Genomic DNA, 22,388 nt, shown 5'->3' with positions numbered 1-22,388 from the left:
AGCTGCACATGCCCACCGACTTTGTTTCCGGGACCTTCTGTTCTTGGGATTCCAGAATCGTCCGAAACGATACGCTAGTGGCCTCGGACCGGGCGTGTGTTCATTGCCGGGATCCGCATACGTCTTTATAAGGCAGGGTGGGAGACGTAATCGCTCTCTCCAGACTGACACACACCATATCACAGCCTACTCCTCCTCTCTCCAGTAGGTCTTCGACGTACCGGCGAGGGTCTGTTCGCGCACGTACATCTGCTGCTACTAGGACGACCTCGAGTGGTGGCATACATAAGAGCCTACCCATCGAGCACGAATCAAAGACTCCAAGCAAGATGCCCGATTCGAAGCCTTGGCCCCAAGTTCCGGTGGGCAACGTGGACCACACACAAGCCGCCGTTGTGATCGTGGGATCCGGCTTCTCGGGCATGTGTATGGCGATTGACCTGCTTAAGCGGAATAAGTGTCAGAACTTCGTTATTCTGGAAAAGGCCAGCGGAGTTGGAGGTACGCATTTTTCTTTGACGAAGCTATGTATGAAGGCTGGTTACTGATACTAAAGTCATGATGCAGGGACATGGTAAGCGCGGTCGAATTCACTGATGTGCAATCTGCGCCGATGCTGACTTCGGAACTGTTCAAGGCTTGATAATAAGTATCCTGGGTGCTGCTGTGACAGTGAGTGGCTGCGACAAGTGCCGAAGGCCGTCGGGCTGGCTAACGATATTCGGACAGTCTGGAGCTTACTATACTCCTATTCCTTCGAACAAAATCCCGATTGGACGCGCTTGTACCCGGGGCAGGAGGAAATCCTTGTAAGCCTCGATTCCTTCGCTCCTGCAACTCCCCTGCTTTGCTGACCATTTTCTGTCCGTTAGGGATACCTTCAAGGCGTGGCTCAGAAGTACGGTCTCTACAAACATATCCGCTTCAATAGCACCGTTGAAGAAGCGCGTTGGGATGAGGCGGAGAAGAAATGGAAAACCTCTGTGCGCGTCTCGGGCGACAAAGACGCAGAGTTTTCAGAAGGCTACACGATCAGCTCCGACTTCCTGGTCTCTGCAGTTGGTCAACTAAACGTGCCGCAGTATCCCAGAATCCCAGGGCTAGATGACTTCAAGGGCAAGAAGATGCACTCAGCGCGGTGGGACTGGAGCTATGGGCTGGAAGGGAAGCGGATTGCAGTCATCGGAAACGGTAAGCATTCATCATTCCCACATAATCCGTCACTGCTGACGTTTGGCCAGGGGCTTCCGCGGTGCAGATAATCCCAGAGATTGCGAAGGTTGCGTCTAAAGTCACAGTCTACCAGCGGCAAGCCAACTGGGTAGTTCCGCGGCTTGATAAGCCTGTCTCCCCGTTGATGCGACTGGCGTACCGCTACGTGCCGCCCCTCCGGTGGCGTACACGGGCGTCGATGATGGACTACCGGGAGTCGTTCTACTCGGCCGTCTTTGACCGCGAGTCGGCCTTTGCCGAGCAGCTGCGGCAATGGTGCCTCGGGTCGATGCGACAGCACTTCCCGGGCCAGCCCGAGATGTGGCAGAAGCTCACGCCCAACTACAGCCCTGGCTGCAAGCGCGTCATCATCTCGGACGACTACTACCCTGCTCTGGCACGCGACAACGTCTCGCTCGTCACGGAGCCGATTAGCCACATGACCGAGACGGGCATCGCGGTGGAAGGCGGAGACGACGAGGAGTTCGACCTCATCGTGCTGGCGACGGGCTTCCGATCCGTCGAATTCATGCACCCGATCAAGATCACGGGGGCGCAGGGACAGCCGCTGTCGGAGGTATGGAAGCAGGGGGCGTGCGCGTATCTGGGGGTTGTGGTAGAGAGCCTGCCCAACTTCGGCATCTTCTACGGGCCCAACACCAACCTCGGGCACAACTCGATCGTGCTGATGATCGAAGCTCAGTCGCGGTACCTGAACGCCATGGTTGCAAAGGTGCTGGAGGCGCGCAAGCAGGGCAAGCAGCTGGCGATGCTGCCCAAGCCGGAGGTGGTGCGTAGGTTCAACGCGGAGCTGCAGCAGGAGCTGGAGAAGAGTTCGTTCGCGGACCCGAACTGCCAGAGCTGGTACAAGAACGACGAAGGCAAGATCACCAACAACTGGAGCCAGACGGTGGTGGACTACCAGCACAAGCTGGAGACGGTGCACTGGGACGAGTTCGTCCTCGAGGGGTCTGGAGCGGACGTGGTGAACCAGAGGGACACCAAGGTCGGGCGCGTGGTCGAAGAGACGCGGGTGAGCAACACGACGATTGCTTTGAGCGCGCTGAGCATGCTTGCTGTTGCTGGCGGTTTTCTCGCAAGAGGCAACATGCGGCTGAGGATGCGATAGAATTTTGTTATGGATGGTAACGTACCTTGGTTAGTCTCGGAGCTTGAAAAATTAAGAAGGTGCGTGTCAAAAACAAGTCGTGGCCGGACTTGGCCGCCCGTCAACTTCACGTCAGCCAAGGCGTAGCCGCTCCCATCCATCTTCATGACCGCCCACTATGCCCCTGGCCTTACTGCAACCTGGTCACGTTCCCGCGTCGCCTGCATCTATACACTCCTTACTCTCACCCCGGACCTCTTTCCACCTGTCATGACCTCTTCCTCCCCTCATGCCCCATCTCCTCTCACACATAGCTCGCCTCCTCAATTCGCCTCTGGCCTGGACCTGACCGCCCTGCCGCCATTCTTTGTCCTGCCAGCTCACCTCCCTGCCGATGACCTGCACGAGTTGGAAGAGAGGATCACCGAATATGGTGGCCAGGTGACCTATGATGTGTCTGAGGCCAAGCTGCTTCTAGGAAAGGTTGGCACCAAACGACGAGCTCTTATGGAGCTACGCTCACGCCGCCTTGATACTGATGAAGTAACGCTGCCGCCTGTACCTGATGCAGACCTCGATAACCCGGATCCGCCAGCCAAAAGGCGGAGGGTGGAGAGCGGAGCCCATCTCAAAGCAACGACTGGCGATCCTGTTGCTGACGGTGCAGACAGAAATTTTTCCCTCGCCGAACTTCAGGACGATACGATCAAGGTCATCAGAATGGAATGGCTTGATGATTCTTTGAATTCTGGCAGGCTCCTGCCTCTGCGGAGCTATATTGTGTACGAAGGAAAGCCATCCAGTGCGTCTCCATCATCAACCCACGTACGCACTCCCGCTCCTCGCAAGCCGCGTCTTGCTTCAGGCCACAGCATCCTCGAACGCGCCAAAGCCGATGCCCATTTCGGGACAGCAGGCACTCAGGAAAACCCAAGCACAACGCGCTGGGCTCCTGCTCATGATCGCCCCAACTCTCACAAAATTTCGCTGCTCCAGCAAACCACCAGTGAATACGAAGGAAATCCTGCAAGCGACGTTCCCCTGCCTCCGGACTGGGTCGCGAGGGGAATCAAGTATGCTTGCCAGCGCTCAACCCCTGCCAATTCGCCCAACCCTGGCTTCATCGAACAGCTGAAGTCCATACGTTTGATGCGCACTCTTACTGGCGACGAGGTCGGCGTACGCGCATACAGCACCTCCATCGCTGCTATAGCTGCATACCCTCGCCGAATCATTCACCCAAAGGAGATTCTCCGTCTCCCCGGCTGTGACGCAAAGATTGCCAATCTCTGGATCGAATGGAAGAACGCCGACGAAGGCACCGTTTCCGCCGTCGTAGACGCTGAAAAGGACGAGACGCTAAAAATACTCCGTACCTTCTACAATATCTGGGGCGTCGGCGCCCACAGCGCGCGCGAGTTTCTTTTCGATCGCGGCTGGCGCGACCTCGACGACGTGGTCGAATGTGGGTGGGACACGCTATCGCGCGTGCAGCAAATCGGCGTCAAGTACTACGACGAGTTCCAGCAAGGCATTCCGCGGACCGAGGTTGAGCGCATTGCAGCCATCGTTCGGGACCACGCCATCCGCGTGCGCGACGAGCGGGTCGACGTCATCATCGTGGGCGGGTATCGCCGCGGCAAGGAGGCCACCGGCGACGTCGACCTCATCGTAACCCACCGCGACTTTCACGCCACGGAGAACCTTATCACGGACCTGATAGCCAGTCTCGAGAAGGAGAGTTGGATAACGCATACGCTGCTGCTGTCTCTTCACAACACGCAGCGCGGCCAGTCCGTCCTGCCCTACCGCGCGTCGAGCACCATGGCTGGCCCGAAGAGCTCGGGATTTGACACATTAGATAAAGCCCTCGTCGTGTGGCAGGATCCAGAGTGGCCGTCGAAGGAGTCGATTCTAGCCGAGGATCCCAAGGCGAAGAACCCGAACGTTCATCGCCGTGTTGACATCATCATCTCACCGTGGCGAACTGTCGGTTCTGCCGTTGCGGGATGGAGCGGAGGAACGACTTTCCAGCGCGACTTGAGGAGGTATGCTAAAAATGTCAAGGGGTGGAAGTATGATAGTAGTGGGGTTAGGGATAGACGGACTGGAGAAGTGGTCGTGCTGGAGGGGCCAGATGGCGTCGGAGAAGGGTTAGGGTGGGAAGATGCAGAGAAGAAGGTATTTGAGGGGTTGGACCTAAAGTGGATCACACCGGAGGAGAGATGCACCGGATGAGAGGTTGGTGTCCTTTTTTCTCTTCTTTTTCTTATTGGAAATGGATGGACCGGACTGGGTTTCTTGAAGGCGGGCCGGTAGTGAATGCTTGGAATGGCTTGAAGTTTTGAAGTCGTCAGCGTTGGTGATTTGGATACCTAGGTACAGCACCCTGGGGATGAGATATCATAGTCTATTGGGATTGTCGTGCATATTAGTATTTAGAGCGTATATATACATAATACTATAAAGGGTTCCTTGTGATGCGTTATGAATTAGCAAGATAGACAGCCTTCTTTCCTTGATAACGAGCCGCACCACATCCAAACAACCATCATCAATTCCCTTCAGATCGGATTCCATCCAATTAAAACATATGGGCCGTTACTTGTTTCGTCTCTTAAGTCGCAGCTCCCAGCTCTCAAGTATCACATTCTAACGTCACTCACCAACCGACAGTTTGTGTCTACAATGCCTTCCACGTTATCACCCATCAAGCCAAGAGAGACTGGCATCATCGGTAGGTATCAGCCCTAAGTCTCTTTCGTTTTAACATTTCGTACAGGCGGGCGGCGGTGCGATTGGCTGCTACATAGGTTATTTCCTGACATGCCGCACTCACTTCGACCCCAAAATCAGATCTGTCGCGTTCTCGAGGTCTCTGGGATTGCGGGAGGTGCTCCAGGCCCCAAGTTTTCGACCTCAGAAGAGACCTGCCATGCAACAGATGTCATCCGCACCGTCGGCTCTTGGACGCCCGATCTTCTCACGGTCAGGAAGTGGAAGCAGGGCCGTTTGGTTTGAAGATGAAACGACTTTTCCGGAATTTTGCCACATGAAGCGGACCTATATCCGAATCTATATGCAAATTACCCCCGACACCGAGAAACCAGCCAAGATGCTTTACAACTTGAAATTGCCAGCGCCACCTTGCGCCCTCCCATTCTTGACAGCCTTGCCCTCGACATCTGTGACTTCGCCCTTCCTGTTGATGACCTTGACGCCACCCTTCTTGAGGTCGCTGACAACTGCCTTCCTCTCCTTCGTCTGTTTGCTCTCCTGCTTCTCCGGCCCACCAGCCTTCTGCAGGCGCTCCTTGGCCCTCCTCCGCCGGCTCTTCTTGTCTTCACGGCTGAGTTCCTCCTTCGCGATCGGCATGCCGCCCTTCGTAACCACTTCACCCTTTGTCCGCTCCTCGCCCGGCGCGTACAGTTCCTGCGGCGCGAGCATGTTGGCGCCGCCAATGTCGCCGCCGGCTGTGGGCCTGGCGTCTTCCATGGTGATGGCGGCCGCGTCGGTGCGGATCTCGAGGTTGGCGTCTGCGGGCTTGGGCTTGTAGTGCCAGCTGCTGAGGGCGTCGAGCTTGGCGGAGACGTCACGCCATAGCGACGCGATCTCACGGTGCTCTTTCTTGAGCTTCTCGTCCTTGACATCCACGTAATTCGCATCGGTCTTGCGCAGATGCTCCTCCTCGTACTCCTCTGCGAGACCCTTTTGCGCCTTGGTGTCCTCCAGTTCAAATCTTCCGCGGCGAACGGGACCGGTGGCAAGGTCGTCGGGTCGTCTTTTGATGACTTCGTCAAACTCGCGGCTGATGATGCGACGCTTGATCAGAGACTCGATGTCCTCGCTGACTTCTGCAGTGATGACGGGAACGGGCTTGCCGGCGCGCTCGAAATCTAGGTCCTCCTCCAACAGTGAGTTCTGCGGCCTATCTGCCGCTCTGGCCTCACCAGAAAGAGTCCACTCTCTCTTTGCCACGTTCTGGGATTCCAGGCGGCGGATTTCCTCCGCAAGCTTGGCTTGGCGGCGTTCGTGGGTCGACTTGCGCGCTTTGGGGTCGTCAGGATCGACGTCGCTAAGATCCGACGCATCTTGGTCATCGTCCGACTCCTCGAACAGGTCGCGGTGAACTGCGGCCATTGTCTTTTCCACGTCCTGATCGTTCGGCGCTGATGTAGGCTTCTGATGCCCGGAAGGGAAGTTGTGGGGATGAGGTCGACCCTTCTTGTTTTTGCTGGCCTTCTTTGCCGGTGGCGCGAAAAAGTCGCCGTACATGATATTGTTGGCATTACCCATGTCGCCGATACCGTCCATATCTCCCTCAGCAATGGACACATCGTCCATGTCGTCGTCGCTAGCTCCTTCCGGCGCATTAAGGTCCATGTTGCCGAATGTTGGGCCATCTTCCTCATCCTCGCTTTCGGCCTCCTCGGCGCCCTCCTTCTGCAGGCCTTTGGCGACAAGCGAGTTCGAGTTTAGGGGATCTTCGGCCCAGTTGACCTCCTCTTCGTCACTTGCCTCGCCGTCATCATCCCCCCTTGCATCTTGCTGTTCCAGAAACTCGGCCTGGCGGTTGAAGTCATCGATAGAGAAGAAGCCATCGTTCAGACCATGCGGGTCTGGGATGTACTCAGCAGCAGGTTCGTCATCCTGTGACGCACCGTCCTCATCGTAATCGTCCCGGCCCATGTCTATGTCATCAAGATCCGATCTCTCATCATCGTCCTCAGTGTGGAATCCTTCTTCAAGCTCCTCCTCGACGTCCTCGTCCGCCTCTTCGGAGACATCGTCGCCGTCGTACTCCCAGTCCACGCCCTCCTCGCCCAATTCGCTCCCCCCTTCCTCCTCCTCCTCCTCCTCACCCTCATCCGATCCGCTGACTTCGAAGCCGTCTTCGCCGAACCTGACCATCTTGACGCCATTCTGGCCGGAGAAGCCACCGGCCAGAGCGCCATCGGCCTCGGCGAGCACCTCGGGCAAGTCGCGTTCAACCTCGGCTCGGGCGGCGTCAAGGACCCTCTTGGACTGCTCCCAGACCTGCTCAACGCCAAAGCCCTCGAGATGGACCTTCTTCAGTTGCAACACCGGACCGGACTCGGCGTCGCCTTCGCCGCGCTTCCTCTTCTTGCGCGCTTCCTGTTGGCGCTTGACCTGGGCCTCACTTACGCCGGAGGCCAAAGGATCGAGAAGGTGCTTCGCTAGTGCGAGTGTGGCATTGTGCAGGTTGGAAGTGGGCTGCAGGAAGTCGTGCGGAGAGGCGGAGAGGGCTGTAACGAGAGCTTGCGCTGCGGCGGAGTTGAGGTCGGAGGAGGACGGCGGCTGGACAGACTGAGACGACAGGGTATGCGACGATATCGAGCCCGTCGGCGAGAACGAAAGAGTGGCCATGGTGTGTGGCGTGCGGATGTGGGCTGTCGAGGCCAGTGTCGCAGTGCTCTCCAGAAAAATTTAGGGTCGGGTGCTCGGCGGTTCCTCGCGGCGGGCCAAGGATTTCCGCCTCGACGTCGTTATCGCCGGCCACGATAAGCGCTGCCCGGCGGAAGGACAGGGCGGAGTTCCGCTTCCGCCGGTTCCTCGCCCGCTTCGTTACACAACCTCGATGCGGCTGTCGACTGCCTACCGGGCCCACATTTCGGTGTTGTCTGATTGCCCACTTCCGGACCTGCGGCGCAGCAGTGTGTGAGCCAATCCTCGGACACGTGCGCGCAGGACGCGCCCTGACTCGCCGGCTGCAACATGGATGTCAGACCAGGGTCTCGTCGTGCCAGACTTCCGGCGATGCACCCAACACCACACAGTCAGCCACAGCACTGCTCGGCTCAGCAGCCGGCACGCAAACGGCCAGCATGTTAGCATGCAGAACTGCGTTGGGACGGATGGAATCCATCGGAAGACGTCAACTTCTGCCCCAAGCAAGGCAAAGGCACATGTTGATGCTCGCAACGGTCTCGACTTGGTGGAGCAGGTACATACATCCCGCAGGCCGGTGATGTATCTGATTGTCTCGCCAACAGCAGGCTCACTCATTGATCTCACGTAATCTCAGACGGTAGATGCGGGCGGTTGTTGCAAATGCATGAGACATTCGTCGATATCGCTGGCTGCAGTAATATCATTTTTCCTTCGCAGTACGAGCAGTGTCCGGATAGAGCCCACTTTTCGCATATGCACGGCGACTCGTTTCTGTGCACTCTTACGAGGATCAACCTATGGTGCGGTGCGGCCCGACGGTTGAAACGGTGGTGAAGACGACGTCTCCGCACTCCGCATGGTTTGTCTCGTGCAGCTCCCACCCTCAACAAGCTAAGTCATCACACGACTTGGAGAACCGGGCCAGGGGCGATCGACTACCATGACTACGTCGTTGGCTCAATCACATGCAAAGTACCGTCATGCAGCAGATGTGCGGAGCGCTCGGCCAGTGGACCTGTTGCCATCAATAGACTTCTGCTCGATCGCGCGCGGCCGCCTGGATCCTATGCGTCTCTACAGCTTGCAGCGGCTTGATCCGATCTTCCCCAACCATGCCTGTGTTGAGTGTATTCGCCACCCGCGGGCTCCATGAATTAGGCTTATCCACATGAGCCGCGCGGACTCGGCCACAGCGCCGGCGGGCCCACTCGTGCCGTACGTAGTATGTTCTTCCTTTACGGCATGTGGTGTGCGATGCGGCACAGCAGAAGAACCACACCAATACTGGGATCTTTGTCGTGATGGGGGGGAAACCAAGAAAAGGCATCCACTGCGGCACGTCACTTTTCGGACCCCCGAGGTCCTGCGATACCTATGCGCGACTCCAGATACGAGGAGCGACTGCCAAGCGGCGGAGCCTGCCTCAAGTGGGCAATCAGGAAGGTGCCAACAGAAGTGGACGGGTCACTTCAAAGAGACGCCAATGGTACACGGCAACGAGCCGCGTCCAGTGTGTTGCGACAGGGGGTGAGGGGATGGAGAGCGAGGGCAAGGCGGACGATAGTGGAGTCGACCGGTCCCGGCGGCGGCGTGGAGTGATTGTTTGGAGACTCGAGCGTATACGGAATGCCGTGTCGTGAACGCCCGGCTGGAAGTTCCGGCCGCGCGTAGTGTTGGGCAAAGCTTCGAGGCACGAGCCCTGAGACGTCCACGGCGTCCAAGCCAATGCTGGGCGCATGAAAGTGGTGGGAGGAGAGGAAAGAAAAAGCAGAGGCAAGCTGAGGCAGGACAGGACAGGCAGGTGTCCGCGGGCGCTGATTGGCGGGTGGGTGATGGCGGATGCTAAGCACTGCGCTAGCACCGTTGAGCCAGATCTGTGCGCCGGCGGCCCTGGTTGAGAATCGTCGCGAGGGGTGCAACTGAAGCAGTAGCTGGACACGCGACCACGGACAATCAGCTGCGCCTCGGGGGCCTGAGCGCGGCGGCAAGCACGCAAATGCGGGGCGCGGGTTGGCCGTGAGGAACGGGGGAGCATATCGCAATACTACGCAAGCGGGCCTCACATGCCTGCGCAAGATGATGATGGCGCGCACCTCGCAGCAAGCGGCCCCATCGATAACGCTGCCCCGCCCTCAGCCGTCTGCGGCCGCTGGGCCACTGGCACCGGCAAGGCACTGGCAAGGCACAGGCAAGGAAGCCCGGGAGCCCGGCGCCGTGCCCAGACCCTGCAGCAGCCCGCGATCCGCAGAGGCAGCTCTGTGGCACCGCGCCCCGCCGACAGCTGCGAAGGCCCCTGTCAGTGCCCGCGCCCGCCGTGGTCGCAGGCGTCGGGAACGGCTGGGCTGCGGCAGCCGTCGGCGTTGGAGCTTAAGGCGCGGCCGTTGCTGGCCAATTCCTCGCGATCTCCGACAGCGACGGTACGCGCATCGCCGTGAGATCTGCGCGGCGTCACCGCAGCTTTTCGGCTGCCCTGCGCGGCTTGGCAGAACTTTATCAACCGCGAAGCAGCCAAGCGCCAGTATGGCCGTCCATGCCCGACTCAGCCAGCGCCCTGCCGTTGCTACAGAAGTCGCACGGACTGCTCTGCGCTACTCATTGCCTCCAGCCCGCCGCCTTCTGCCCGCCAGTTATCATCCGCTCTCTCCCGCCGCCAGCCACATGCCCGCCGCTGCTCCCAACCTGCTACCCGCTGCTCCCAACCTGCTGCTCCCTTGCTCTCCTCCCATCCGTCTGCCCGCCCCCATCTCCGACCTTCGCGCCGGCGCTGTTGGAGTATGAAGTACGGCGACACCCTGCGCCAGCGATCCATCCCGCAATGGGGGCCGTGTACGTCGCGCCCACGTCCCTCTATGACGTCGTTGCGCTGATGCCCTCCAGATAACCTCGACTACGACGAGATCAAGCACCTCATCAAGGAGCACACCACCCCCGGCAATGGCAAGGCCGTGTCCATTCCCGGCCAGCCCGACGTGAACCGCCGCCAATTCGAGGACCAGCTGTTCGAAATCCTGTCCGACGAGCATCGGCGCATCGATCTTTTTGTGCGCAGCAAGTCGGGCGAAATCGAGCGCCGTCTGAGTATGCCAGCAGATACCCAACCTCGTGCCCACGCCTCTGTGCTGACCCGCATGCAGACCATGTAACGAAGCAGATCAACCAGTTTACCCTCCGCGAACGCGCTACCTCCCCCGGGGACCGAAACATATCCGAAAGGCGCCGGCAAAAATATGGCAAGATAGAGGGCGACGTGCTGCGGTATGTACTGGTGGTTATGCGTGGCCACGGTGACGTAGACTAACTGTATGCAGGGCGGGCGAGGAAGTTCGGTCGCTGGCCCGATTCGTCGGCGCGCAGCGTCTTGCTTTCGCGAAGCTGCTCAAGAAGTACAAGAAATGGACGCATTCCGACTCGCTGGAGCAACGCTTCAAGCAGGAGGTGCTTAGCCAGCCCGGAACCTTTTCACAGACTGACGTTGCCCCGTTGATGAACTATTGGAGCGACACGTTACATGCTGTGCGAACGGCCTACCAAGCCGGCCAGGCTCCTGATACCCCCAGGATTGCTCTCAGCGATGAAAATCTGGTCGAGTCCGCCGGGTCGACCGATTTGAAGGCCGTCCCATCCAGAATCCATGCCGCAGCCGAAACCGCGAACGAAGTAGATCTCGATACTGCGCTGGCAACACTTCCTCTGGGGCCGTCGGGAGCCCGGGCTACCTATTGGGTGCATACAGAGCAGATTGTGGAAATTCAGATTCTACTTCTTCAGACGTTACGACTCTTCGAAGGCAAACTCGCCAAGTCCCAGCCGACATCTCCCTTTGAAACTCCAAAGCGGCGGGATTCCTCCGAGAGGCTAGATGGTCTGAATGACAGGGCAGACAGCGTTGGTACTATCTTCATCGATGACTCGGAGAGATATGCCAAACAGCGAAGTGCTACGACCGTCGAAGATGCGGAGGAAACGCCCGGGAAGCCTGCAACTCGTGTTTTGGGAAGTGCTCGTTGGAATGCTGCCGGTGATGCCGCTGTTTGCGTGCCCTGTGAATTTGAGCCAGCGAGCAGCGGAGCATCCGTGTGCACCAAGCTAAAACGCAAGCATCTCAGTGATTTTCTCACTCTAGACAGACCGTTCCATGCTCGGAGGGCGTCTGGCTTGTCGCCCATCCAAGAGAATGCCTCCCAGTCTGATGTTTCGGGGCGTGACCCGGTCGATGATCTTCGCGCATGGCTCTTGACTCACAAGGACTTTGATCCCATCGCAGGACTCAGCGCAAAGCGCAGCCGCTTCGTTGGCATGGATAACGACTCGGATCACGGTGTCTGGGCGGTGTTGGATCGCGAGATCTACTTGAAGACGCCCGATTTGTCTGATTTGGTCGAGAGTGACTGGCCTAAGAAAATGAGGCGGGACGCAACTGCCTTCCCTTTCGCTGTCCTAGAAGTCCGTTACGAAGGAGCGCAAACGAATGACCTGATCCGTACCCTTGATCACAGTCATCTTGTAAGTACATCACCCAGTTTTTCACGCACCCTGACACTGACTCATCCCTCAGACCGAGCGCATCAGAGGCTTTTCGTTGGAGGCGCATGCCATCTGGACTTGTTGCAAGCCATCTTCTATGCAGCCACCATACTGGGTAGGCGCTCCCTTCCTCGCTCCTTGCCGTGGACAATAGTGATACTGACATTGCATAGCTTCCAACGTTAGAGCGCGATATCAGAAAGGTCCCAGCAGCCGTACCGAAGCACAGCTCCCGTTGCGGAAGCGGGATCCCGCATCTCGAAGCGGGTAGCTCGCGGCAGACTTCAGTGTCCAATTCTTCCGTGACGGACGGCCAGACTAGTCGTTATACAACACTGCATGGTGGATCGTCCGCAACATCCATGAACGATATCGAGCCCTCTACGCTGAGCGCTTCTAAGAAACCGAGGCGCTCAAACTTGCGCGACTTCGCCATGAACGAAGATCAGGAATCTCGCACCAACATCCAAGGCTACTGGAATGAATATGACAATCCCGAGGACGGCGAGGACGAAGACGCGTACGTAATCTACGTGGATCCGTATGAATCAATCAAGCTTCCGGGGCAAGAAACAATCAGCAAGCTCATTGGCAAACTGAAAAAAGCCATTGGGTCGCGCCGCAGGCCTTCAGAGCACGATTCGCTCCTTGCTTCACCAACAGCGAATAGCGTCGAAGATAGCGACGATGGCGAGCCGAGCTCCTCCGCCCGCAGTTGGAACCACGGTTATGGCACCATGCCTGACAACGCCAACAATGCACATGGATCGGGCAAGTCCCATCGGCCTGATCGTCGTAACCGTCTTCTTGACCTCTTCCGTCCAAGGGACTCGGTCACCGAGACTCGCTGGAGCTACCGCCCCAGCCCGGTACAGACTTTGGGAGCCAACCCTTCTGACCTGAATGAGCTTCTTGCAGACCTCGAGCAGCGCCGTGCCGAGCGTGAAGCGACCAAGTTCCGGCTCTGCATGACTTCGCTGGCTGCATCGGTCATGGTGCTGCTCATTACCTGGACACTTGCTGCGACAAGCCGGAGGAAACTTCGCAGAGAAGTCAACGTCATGGTTGTGGTTGGTGTGGTTGCCAATTTGGTCTTCGCCATCATGGGCGTTCTTTGCGCAGTAAGCAAAAGGCAAAGCCTGGGCCTGATCGCTGGCTTGTGTGTGGCGGCAGTGGTTTCGGCCGTGTGCATAGCTGATGGCGGGCTACTCGTTTGGCTCTTGAGCTGAAGGGGCCGGGGCGACGAATGGCCGATTTGATACTTCTTGTTCATTCTTGTTCATTGCCGTCGACATGGTGTTACAAATGTCTATCCAGAGGGTGTACGGTGTGTTAGTCGATACCCAGCCTGCTTCCAGGTAGTGTACAGTCAGACGCTATTTCCTTATTGCACGACAATGCTAGAGTCGCGCTTGAAAATTCAGTTTAGACATACATTGCAGCCGCCGCAGATATACGCACTCGCCCTTGATTGTTTTTTCTTTTGTGGCTTGATGCGTCGAAGCAAGTTGAGAATCTGATCTCGCATGAAACGGAATTAGACATGCGACAGGCGGTATGCATCTTGTTCGCCAGACCTGGTAGCCTACATTCACCAGCAGAGATCTTCGAGTAGATACGGGTGATGGGCGATGTGCGGCATGGTTCTACAAGCCATCTCCGCATTCGGCAACCTATCCGGGTGGACCTACTGCACAATGCCCAAGCGCACATGCAGACCGTCTTCGATCATCGGCCGATCACAGCGTTTGAGCAGCCAGCTCTGGACGGCTCTATCTGCAGCCAATGACATGATGCATGCTGCTAAATTTGCCGAAGGCGATCAATTGATGTACCCGGGCACCCAGGGTTGACGGGTGCAACGGTAGAGGCTCAAAGCCCATGGCTTGCGATGTCGGCCTGCCTCGTGGACAGCGCTAGCTGGAGCTGCGGTCTTGCAGCGCGTGTGTATGTATAGCAGCATAGTGTGTGCGGTGGTCCCTAGCTTCCCCATGAGCGCCGGTCTCACGAGTTGGCCTGCAGTAATTACTCTGCAGAGCGCGAAGCCAATCTTAGACTACGCACTGATGGGAAGCTAGTCCAGTAGATCCGGCGGCATTTGCCACGTGGGCGTGCACGGAGTCCTTTCACGGAATAATGCACGTCTGGCTTGCAGAAAGCGGGCCATGCTGGCAGCAGCATGAAATGCGGGGAAGCGGAGCCCAGGCGCGGGGTAGCGGACTGGTGGGCCGGCAGGGCTAGTTTACGGCAGCGGCCTTGAGAGACGTCGTAGTTCGCAGGCGCGTGTCTCAAGCTTGACGCGTCCTGTCTGGGCTCGAGAGGCGCATCACGCGAAAAGCGCGCGCTGCCCGCGCTGCCCACCGTTTCCTGTTGCGTCGCGCCACTGCCGCTGGGATCGGCGCCTTCCCGGAACAAGCAATGGCAAAATAAAAACACCCCGCCCCGCCCAACGCTGTCCGTGTCGGTTCCGAGTCGCCGACACTGCCTTGGAACGCTCTGCCCACAGCTGGGCTGTTCAACCTCTCGCCGCGGCACCAGCGCTGCGCCGTCTGCATCCGCATCCGCATCCGCCGATCACGGAGAACTAGGCGAAATACGACGCGCTCTCTGATTGATTGGCGCACCGGCCGCCTGCAATCTCGCCCGCCCCCTAAAGCGCACCTTACGGCGGGAATCGACTGCAAACCACCCAGCATCCCCAGCGCCCGCGAGACATTGATTACCTTGCTTCCCGCCGTCCTCTCAGCACGCTCAGCCACCATTGCCCTGCGTTCGCGTTGTACCGCGCTATCAGCAATTCACACTTCCGAGCTTGTTCCCACACCTCAACACACAAACCACAGGGACGATGGCGCGCAACACCCGCGCCGCTGCGCGCGCCCAGCAAGCCGCTGAAGAGATCGCAGACCACGACGAGAACAACGCCGCCGTCGATGAGTCGTCCGAGCGTCCCGAAACCCCGGCCGCCATTGAGGATGCGCCCCGCGAGCCGCTGAGCCCGGCCGCCGTGAACAAGAGCGCGCCTGCGCCTGAGGCTGAGGAAGACGAGGCTGAGGACAAACCGAGAACGAGAGCAACGAGAGGCGGGCGCAAGAAGAAAGCCCAGGGTGAGCCCGCGCCCGAACCCGAGGCTGAAGCTGTGCCTGAAGCAGAGGTTCAGGCGGGCCTGTCAGGAGAAGAGGAAATTGCCCCCACGCCGGCGCCAAAGAGGACGCGGTCCACGAGGAGTCGCAAGGCAAAGGCTCAAGAGCCCGAGCTCGAAACCGAGCCTGCGCATGAAGCTGAGCAAAGCCAGGCTGAGGAAGACAACTTGCCCGCCCCCAAGCCGACACCAGCGCCGAAGAGGACTAGGTCAACAAGAGGGAGGAAGGCGAAGGCTCCGGCACCCGAACCGGAACCGCAGACGGAGGAAGATTTCAAAGCCCAAGGCGAGGAGCCCGTTGAGCCCGAGGCTGTTGAGGCTGCCCCGGTAGAGGAATCAAAGCCGACTCCTGCGCCAAAGAGGACGAGATCCACGAGATCCAAAAAGGCAAAGGCGCCGGAATTGGAGCCGGAAATCGCCAATGAGCCTGACACCCTTGAGGAGTCTGTGTCGCAGCCTGATCCCACCAAGGAAACTCCACATGGAGCACTTGTCCAAGAAGAGGATGCACCGGCTGTTCAAAAGAAAGGAAAAGCCACCACGACTACGGAAGCAACCAGCAATCACGCGGAAGAAGAGCCCACCGAGGAGGCTCATGGGGAAGTCCTTCAGTCTGGGTATTTGCAGAACGAGCAAGGCATAGCAGAGGCTGCCGATTTGGAAGTCTATCCACCTTTGTCAGACGCTCGAGTGGAGGAGATTAAGGCTTCCGAGGAAGTAGGGCGAGAGCCTCAGTCCGAGGAAGCCGACTCCTCTGAGGAAGAAGTTCCAGAACCTCGAGTCGAGGAAAGTAGAGTTCAAGCGGAAGAAGTCCCAAAGCCGCGAGCCGAGGAGGTGCCTGCCCCTATGGAAGAAAATCAAGCACCTGACCAAGAGCTTGAGGAGAGTGCTGCTGAACCTGAAGCAGAGCAGTCTCTCATCACCGCCGAGCCGGTCGAATCTCTTCCCACTGAACCAATCGAGTCGCAGTCCACTGGACCAGCCGAATCTGTGGCACCTGAAGACGAAACCACTGAGGCTATGGAGGCTGCAATTACCCAGGCTACCGAATCCGCGCCGGCAGTGGAAACCACATTGGAAATCGAGACGCCATCTTCCCCTGAACTTGATCCTGTGGAGCAACAGATCCTGGACGAAATCTCTATGAGTCCTGCCAAGAAGAGGCACATAGAGGAAGCATCGAAAGCCAAATCAACGGAAGCAGCGACTCCTGATGCTCCGGTGGATCTCCCACCATTGAAGCATGAGGACTCATTCGAGGAAATGGATGCGCTTGAGGACGCTCTCGAGGAGGTTGGGAAGTCATTGAGCGCCGCTGAGACTCCGGCTATGGACGACTCTAACAAGACAAAGCCTGCGCCCAAGAAGAACGTTGCTTCTACTAATGCAAAGCCTAAGGCTGCTCCTCGGCCGTCCACAACTATGAAGCCTGTTCCTAAAAGAGCATCTACGGCCCCATCTACGAAGCCTCCTACCAAGCCTGCCACGAAGTCTGCTGCACCTAATCCCAAGCCTACCGCGAGATCTGCCACGGCACCAGTGCCTACTGCTAGGCCTTCACACGTTCGTTCAGCGAGTACTCGGGCCGCGCCGACCAAGGAAGAAGGCTCCACAGGTAACAAACAGCGGTCTGCGGGCCAGGTCGTTGATTATCTTGCGATGAAGCGCCGCCCAGTGTCTGTGTCTTTCCCTACTCCGCCACCTCCTCCCAAATCGACGAAACAGCCGACCACGTCGACATTCCAGTTGCCTGGAGAAGCAATCGCTGCTAAGTTGAAGGCTCAGAAAGAGGAGCGGTTGAGGCGTGAAGCGGAGAAAGCTGCCAATGGTGAGCAAAGCAAGGCACAGGATGAGAAGGAGGCGGCGGAGAAGAAGAAGCGGGAGTTCAAGGCCCGTCCGCTTCCAAGCTTCATCAGGAAACCTGGGGCGTCGGCACAAGTTCGTCAGACAGCCGCAAGCCGTGCCCGCGAAGGCTTGATGCATGGTGGCGCGGACGCGCAAGATGGCACTCTCAAGCGTGGCAGCATCATCCGCGCGGAGCCCGACGCTGGCGGTAAACGCCAGAGCACTGTTGATGCAAAGCACAGCCGTACCCTTCCTGCCCGTCCTGCTCCTGCACAGCGCTCATCCAGTGCTTCCAGCTCGGCGGTTGGGGCTCAACAGCGTGCCACGTCGTCGCAGTCTTCTGTTGGCTCGTCCGTCTCGTCAACAACAGCCGCTGCGCTGAACGCTGCCGCCAACACCTCGACCACTACGGCTAAGCCTCGTGTTCCGTCAGCAGCTTCCTCACAAGGCCCGCACCCACCGTCTTCGAATTTCTCTTTCCGGTCTGGCCCTGTCACCAAGTCCGAGGTCACGACTGCAGACAAGCAGGCGCTGAAGCAGAAGGCCAAGGCCATCTTCAACAGAGACAAGGTAGAGAAAGAACGCCTGGAACAAGAGAAGCGTGAGAAGGAGGAAGCGGCTAAGCAGGCGCGCGCGGCAGCAGCGGAAAGGGGAAGGCTGGCAAGCCGAGAGTGGGCGGAGAAGATGATGAAGAAGAAAATGGAAGCAAAGGCGGCTGCTCCCAAGCCTGCGGCGGCTTGAATATCATTTGGATAAGTTTGATTGATGTGACAGGCTCTGTTGGGGGTCGCATAACTTTTTTTTTTTTTTTTTTTGGCGAAGCTTCGTTGTCTGGGTTTGGATTGGTCTGTTATAGCCACTGCGGCGTTCCGATGGTTGACTCACATTACTTGGTAGGCTTCGTCGGTTTTTGTCTTGATATACAGAATTCAGAGAGCTGTAGAAGTGACCTCAAGCGCTCTACACGTTCGCAGCTCTACTTCGGTAGTTCACAGTACAGTTAATGCAGGTCAACTGTACACCAGTGAAGCTATTCCGAAAGAGGAAATGTGAGTGCTTTTCCGACGCCCATGGATTCTGGTTGCAAAGGCATCACAATTCGTCCCCAGTAGTAGCCCCAAGCCTTGTAGCCATTGTTATTTTTCGAATGAGATCGTGATAGTGTTTCGACAATGGCTGTCACCGCGACAGCAGAGCGTGTATCGGGGCCACCCGTGACGTAATTCCCGATGCCGGACACCTCACCGTGGGGTCTGCAGAGAGCGGCAGGATCGGACACGGCCATGTGGAGCGCAAAAGACTTGATTCCCCAGATTTCTGCAGCAAGGGGCAGTAGCAGCAGCGATGTCGGGGATCAGTTGGCCGGGGGGCGTTGAAATGGGTGAAATGGATTGCGAGGATGAATGCCGGTTAAACCCGCGTCGACAAACAGCGCACGGCCCTCGACGCCAGACGCGTCGCGCGCGCCGCCTACAAAACTCGCTCTGCTCGCCGCGTCTTTCTCCCAACCGCTCTCTCTACCCACCCTGTCCTTTTTTGTGATACCCCCCGCCCGCCTTCAAGCTTCCTTTCTTTGTTCCTGGAACTGCGGGCCCCTAAAGAGAACAACAGAAACAGCTTGCCGCCACCATGTTTGTCTTCAAGCGCGGTATGTCGACTTTCCCGCAGCCGCAAACCACTCAGTCTTTGCCGTACACTTGGAACTAACGCCTGTGCTTGATAGACGGACGCAAGGAGCGTGTCCAGTTCGACAAGATCACTGCCCGCGTGTCGAGGCTGTGCTACGGTCTCGACCCGGAGCATGTCGACCCCGCTTCCATCACCCAGAAGGTCATCTGTAAGGATCCCGCTTGTGCCAAAGCACCCCATGGATGAGCTGCGAGCTAATGCTATTGACTCTCAGCCGGTGTATACCAAGGCGTTTCGACCATTGAGCTGGACAACTTGGTAAGCAGTGGCAGCCACAACCGTCTGTTGGATATCGCAAGCGCTGACCATCTCTCAACCAGGCCGCCGAGACAGCTGGTGAGCTCCGACCTACAAAGCTTTCCTGACGCACAGCCATTGACACGTCCCAGCATACATGACGGTCACCCACCCCGACTATGCCATTCTCGCCGCTCGCATCGCCGTGTCGAACCTCCACAAGCAGACCAAGAAGCAGTTTTCTGCCGTCGTCGCCGATCTCTACGACTATGTCAACCCTAAGAACAAGAAGCATTCGCCTATGATCTCCAAGGAGACATATGAAATCGTGCAAAAGCACGCCGAGGAGCTGAACTCGGCCATCGTCTACGACCGCGACTTCCAATACCAATACTTCGGCTTCAAGACTCTGGAAAGGTCATACCTGCTCCGCATCGATGGAAAGGTGGCCGAGAGACCGCAGCAAATGATTATGCGTGTCGCTGTTGGTATTCACGGCGAGGATATCGAGAAGGCCGTCGAGACGTACAACCTCATGTCCCTCAAATACTTCACACACGCTTCACCCAGTAAGACACTTGAGTGCCGTAGCAGGGTCTCATCCGGCTGACACTTAGCACAGCTCTGTTCAACGCTGGAACTCCCAAGCCTCAGTTGGCGTCTTGCTTCCTTATCGACATGAAGGAGGATAGCATCGACGGCATCTATGACACACTCAAGACCTGCGCCATGATCTCCAAGACGGCTGGAGGCATCGGTCTCAATGTCCACCGCATCCGTGCTACTGGCAGCTATATTGCCGGCACCAACGGTACTAGCAACGGCTTGATTCCCATGCTCCGCGTCTACAACAACACTGCACGCTACGTTGATCAGGGCGGTAACAAGCGCCCGGGTGCCTTCGCCATCTACCTTGAGCCATGGCACGCCGACGTCTTCAGTTTCCTCGATCTGCGCAAGAACCACGGAAAGGAGGAAGTCCGCGCTCGCGACCTGTTCTACGCTCTCTGGATCCCCGACCTCTTCATGAAGCGCGTCGAGCAGAACGGCACCTGGACCCTTATGTGTCCCAACGAGTGCCCGGGTCTGGCAGATGTTTATGGCGATGAGTTTGAGGCTCTCTACGAGCAGTACGAGAAGGAGGACCGTGGCCGTGAGACGGTCCGAGCCCAGAAGCTTTGGTACGCCATTCTCGAGGCCCAGGTCGAGACTGGTAACCCCTTCATGCTGTACAAGGACCACTGCAACCGCAAGAGCAACCAAAAGAATCTTGGCACGATCCGCAGCTCCAACCTTTGCTGCGAGATCGTCGAGTACACTGCTCCGGACGAGGTCGCGGTCTGCAACCTGGCCTCGCTGGCTCTCCCGACCTTCGTCGATGTCGAGAACGGTGTCTACGACTTCAACAAGCTTCACGAGGTTACTCAGGTGCTTGTGAAGAACTTGAACAAGATCATCGACATCAACCACTACCCGGTGCCTGAGGCTAGGAAGAGCAACATGCGCCACCGCCCTATCGCGGTGGGCGTCAATGGTCTTGCCGATGCCTTCCTGGCCCTCCGGATGCCGTTCGATTCCCCCGAAGCCAAGCGGCTCAACATCCAGATCTTCGAGACCATCTACCATGCGGCCATCACTGCCTCGATTGAGCTTTCCAAGCGCGATGGTCCTTACGAGACCTTCCAGGGTAGTCCTGCGTCTGAGGGCATCCTGCAGTACGACATGTGGAACAAGACTCCGACGGATCTCTGGGACTGGGACAGCGTGAAGGCTGAGATTGCTCAGCACGGTATCCGCAACTCTCTGCTCGTCGCACCCATGCCGACTGCGTCGACCAGTCAGATTCTCGGCTTTAACGAATGTTTCGAGCCGTACACGTCCAACATCTACTCTCGCCGTGTCCTGGCTGGAGAGTTCCAGGTCGTCAACCCCTGGCTTCTCAAGGATTTGGTCGACCTTGGCCTGTGGTCTGATCAGATGAAGAACCGTATCATCGCCTCTAACGGTTCCATCCAGCAGATCCCTAACATCCCCGACGACATCAAGGCGTTGTACAAGACTGTGTGGGAGCTTTCGCAGCGCACTATAGTCCAGATGGCTGCGGATCGTGGTGCCTTTATTGACCAGTCGCAATCGCTGAACATCCACATGAAGGACCCCACGATGGGCAAGATCACGTCGATGCACTTTGCTGGTTGGAAGCTCGGCCTCAAGACCGGCATGTACTATCTCCGTACGCAGGCGGCCGCTGCACCGATTCAGTTCACTGTCGACCAGGAGGCTCTTAAGGTTGCCGATACCAACGTGGCTCGCACCCAGAAGCGCCGCACGCTTGGTACGGCCGGCTACCAGAGCGCGTCAATCCCGCGGCCCATGTACGCGCAAAAGTCTGACTCGCCGGAGCTGAATGGTATGTCACCGCCGGCGTCGACGCCTCCTGCGCCCACGACGCCGTCCAAGGAGAGGAAGATCAACCCCATGACGCCACGGAAGGACGCAATCCCGGTTCCTGAGTTCAAGGCGGATGTGGATGACGGCGATAGCCCCAAGCTACTCTCGACCAAGCCGGATGGCGCAGTCCCCAAGGAGGAGGAGCTGCCTTCGGCCCAGCACCCCAAGGACCCTCAGGTGGAGGATAAGGGCAAAGACTCGGACGAGCGCGATGGCGACATCTACGCGGATGCAGTGCTGCAGTGCAGCATCGAGAACAAGGAGGAGTGCCTCATGTGCAGCGGTTGATTTCTCATATTTGACCAAAGGGCAGTAAAATAGGTGTTGGATTGAGTGTTCAATGGGCCGGATGATTGATTTGATACTGGGTATTCACACTGGGCTCACGGGCGTTATGGGCGAATGGATTCATGTTGCTTCTTGTACGATGGACATAGTAGGTAGGGTGTGACGCATTAGATAGCCGTTGCGCATGTAGCGACCTAACCCTTATTACATGGTTTGACCGGGTTATCATTTGGATGACGGATTGACGTACGTGCAGGTGAAGAAGGAGGGTTTCCAGCGAGAATACGTGGTCAAGCAGTGACGAGGCGCCGTTATGCGTGCGGGGAAATGGTCCGCCTTGGACTGGCGGTTCGAAAGGATGCAATTCCGTATCACCTCAGCTCACATGGGCCTGACGGGCCTTGCGAATCGCGAACAGGGCCGTCAGCCTGCGGGTCAGCGGCGGGGTCAGGAAAGTTTCCGGGCACGTTGTGCATCAGG

The 22,388-nt window shown here is 57.7% G+C and overlaps 6 protein-coding genes across 6 annotated transcripts; 5 read left to right on the top strand and 1 right to left on the bottom strand.

Moving 5' to 3' along the window:
* Positions 1-329: 329 nt before the first annotated feature.
* On the top strand, positions 330-2,341 carry BKCO1_1300037 (cyclohexanone monooxygenase; the record flags this gene model as incomplete). Its single annotated transcript, XM_020270918.1, has 6 exons — positions 330-501; positions 568-574; positions 638-672; positions 730-809; positions 873-1,191; positions 1,242-2,341. 6 exons carry the CDS (start codon positions 330-332, stop codon positions 2,339-2,341), a joined length of 1,713 nt encoding a protein of 570 aa, XP_020132417.1.
* Positions 2,342-2,485: 144 nt separating this feature from the next.
* BKCO1_1300036 (terminal deoxynucleotidyl transferase) lies at positions 2,486-4,558 on the top strand (the record flags this gene model as incomplete). Its single annotated transcript, XM_020270917.1, has 1 exon — positions 2,486-4,558. The coding sequence occupies one exon, from the start codon at positions 2,486-2,488 to the stop codon at positions 4,556-4,558; it is 2,073 nt and encodes a 690-aa protein (XP_020132416.1).
* An 882-nt stretch (positions 4,559-5,440) lies between these two features.
* On the bottom strand, positions 5,441-7,708 carry BKCO1_1300035 (mpp10 protein; the record flags this gene model as incomplete). Its single annotated transcript, XM_020270916.1, has 1 exon — positions 5,441-7,708. One exon carries the CDS (start codon positions 7,706-7,708, stop codon positions 5,441-5,443), a length of 2,268 nt encoding a protein of 755 aa, XP_020132419.1.
* Positions 7,709-10,506: 2,798 nt separating this feature from the next.
* On the top strand, positions 10,507-13,485 carry BKCO1_1300034 (spx domain-containing protein; the record flags this gene model as incomplete). The annotated part of the gene is made up of 6 exons (XM_020270915.1): positions 10,507-10,558; positions 10,610-10,810; positions 10,867-10,987; positions 11,041-12,235; positions 12,288-12,371; positions 12,430-13,485. 6 exons carry the CDS (start codon positions 10,507-10,509, stop codon positions 13,483-13,485), a joined length of 2,709 nt encoding a protein of 902 aa, XP_020132418.1.
* A 1,619-nt stretch (positions 13,486-15,104) lies between these two features.
* On the top strand, positions 15,105-17,984 carry BKCO1_1300033 (diacylglycerol kinase kappa; the record flags this gene model as incomplete). Its single annotated transcript, XM_020270914.1, has 1 exon — positions 15,105-17,984. The coding sequence occupies one exon, from the start codon at positions 15,105-15,107 to the stop codon at positions 17,982-17,984; it is 2,880 nt and encodes a 959-aa protein (XP_020132421.1).
* Positions 17,985-18,872: 888 nt separating this feature from the next.
* On the top strand, positions 18,873-21,908 carry BKCO1_1300032 (ribonucleoside-diphosphate reductase large chain; the record flags this gene model as incomplete). Its single annotated transcript, XM_020270913.1, has 6 exons — positions 18,873-18,891; positions 18,967-19,080; positions 19,147-19,190; positions 19,253-19,268; positions 19,322-19,738; positions 19,792-21,908. 6 exons carry the CDS (start codon positions 18,873-18,875, stop codon positions 21,906-21,908), a joined length of 2,727 nt encoding a protein of 908 aa, XP_020132420.1.
* Positions 21,909-22,388: the final 480 nt, after the last annotated feature.

This window comes from Diplodia corticola (genome assembly GCF_001883845.1).
Source record: "Diplodia corticola strain CBS 112549 chromosome Unknown scaffold13, whole genome shotgun sequence".
Lineage (NCBI taxonomy): Eukaryota > Fungi > Ascomycota > Dothideomycetes > Botryosphaeriales > Botryosphaeriaceae > Diplodia > Diplodia corticola.
The sequence above is the reverse complement of the archived record's forward strand: the minus strand, read 5'-3'. Positions and strand labels throughout refer to the sequence as shown.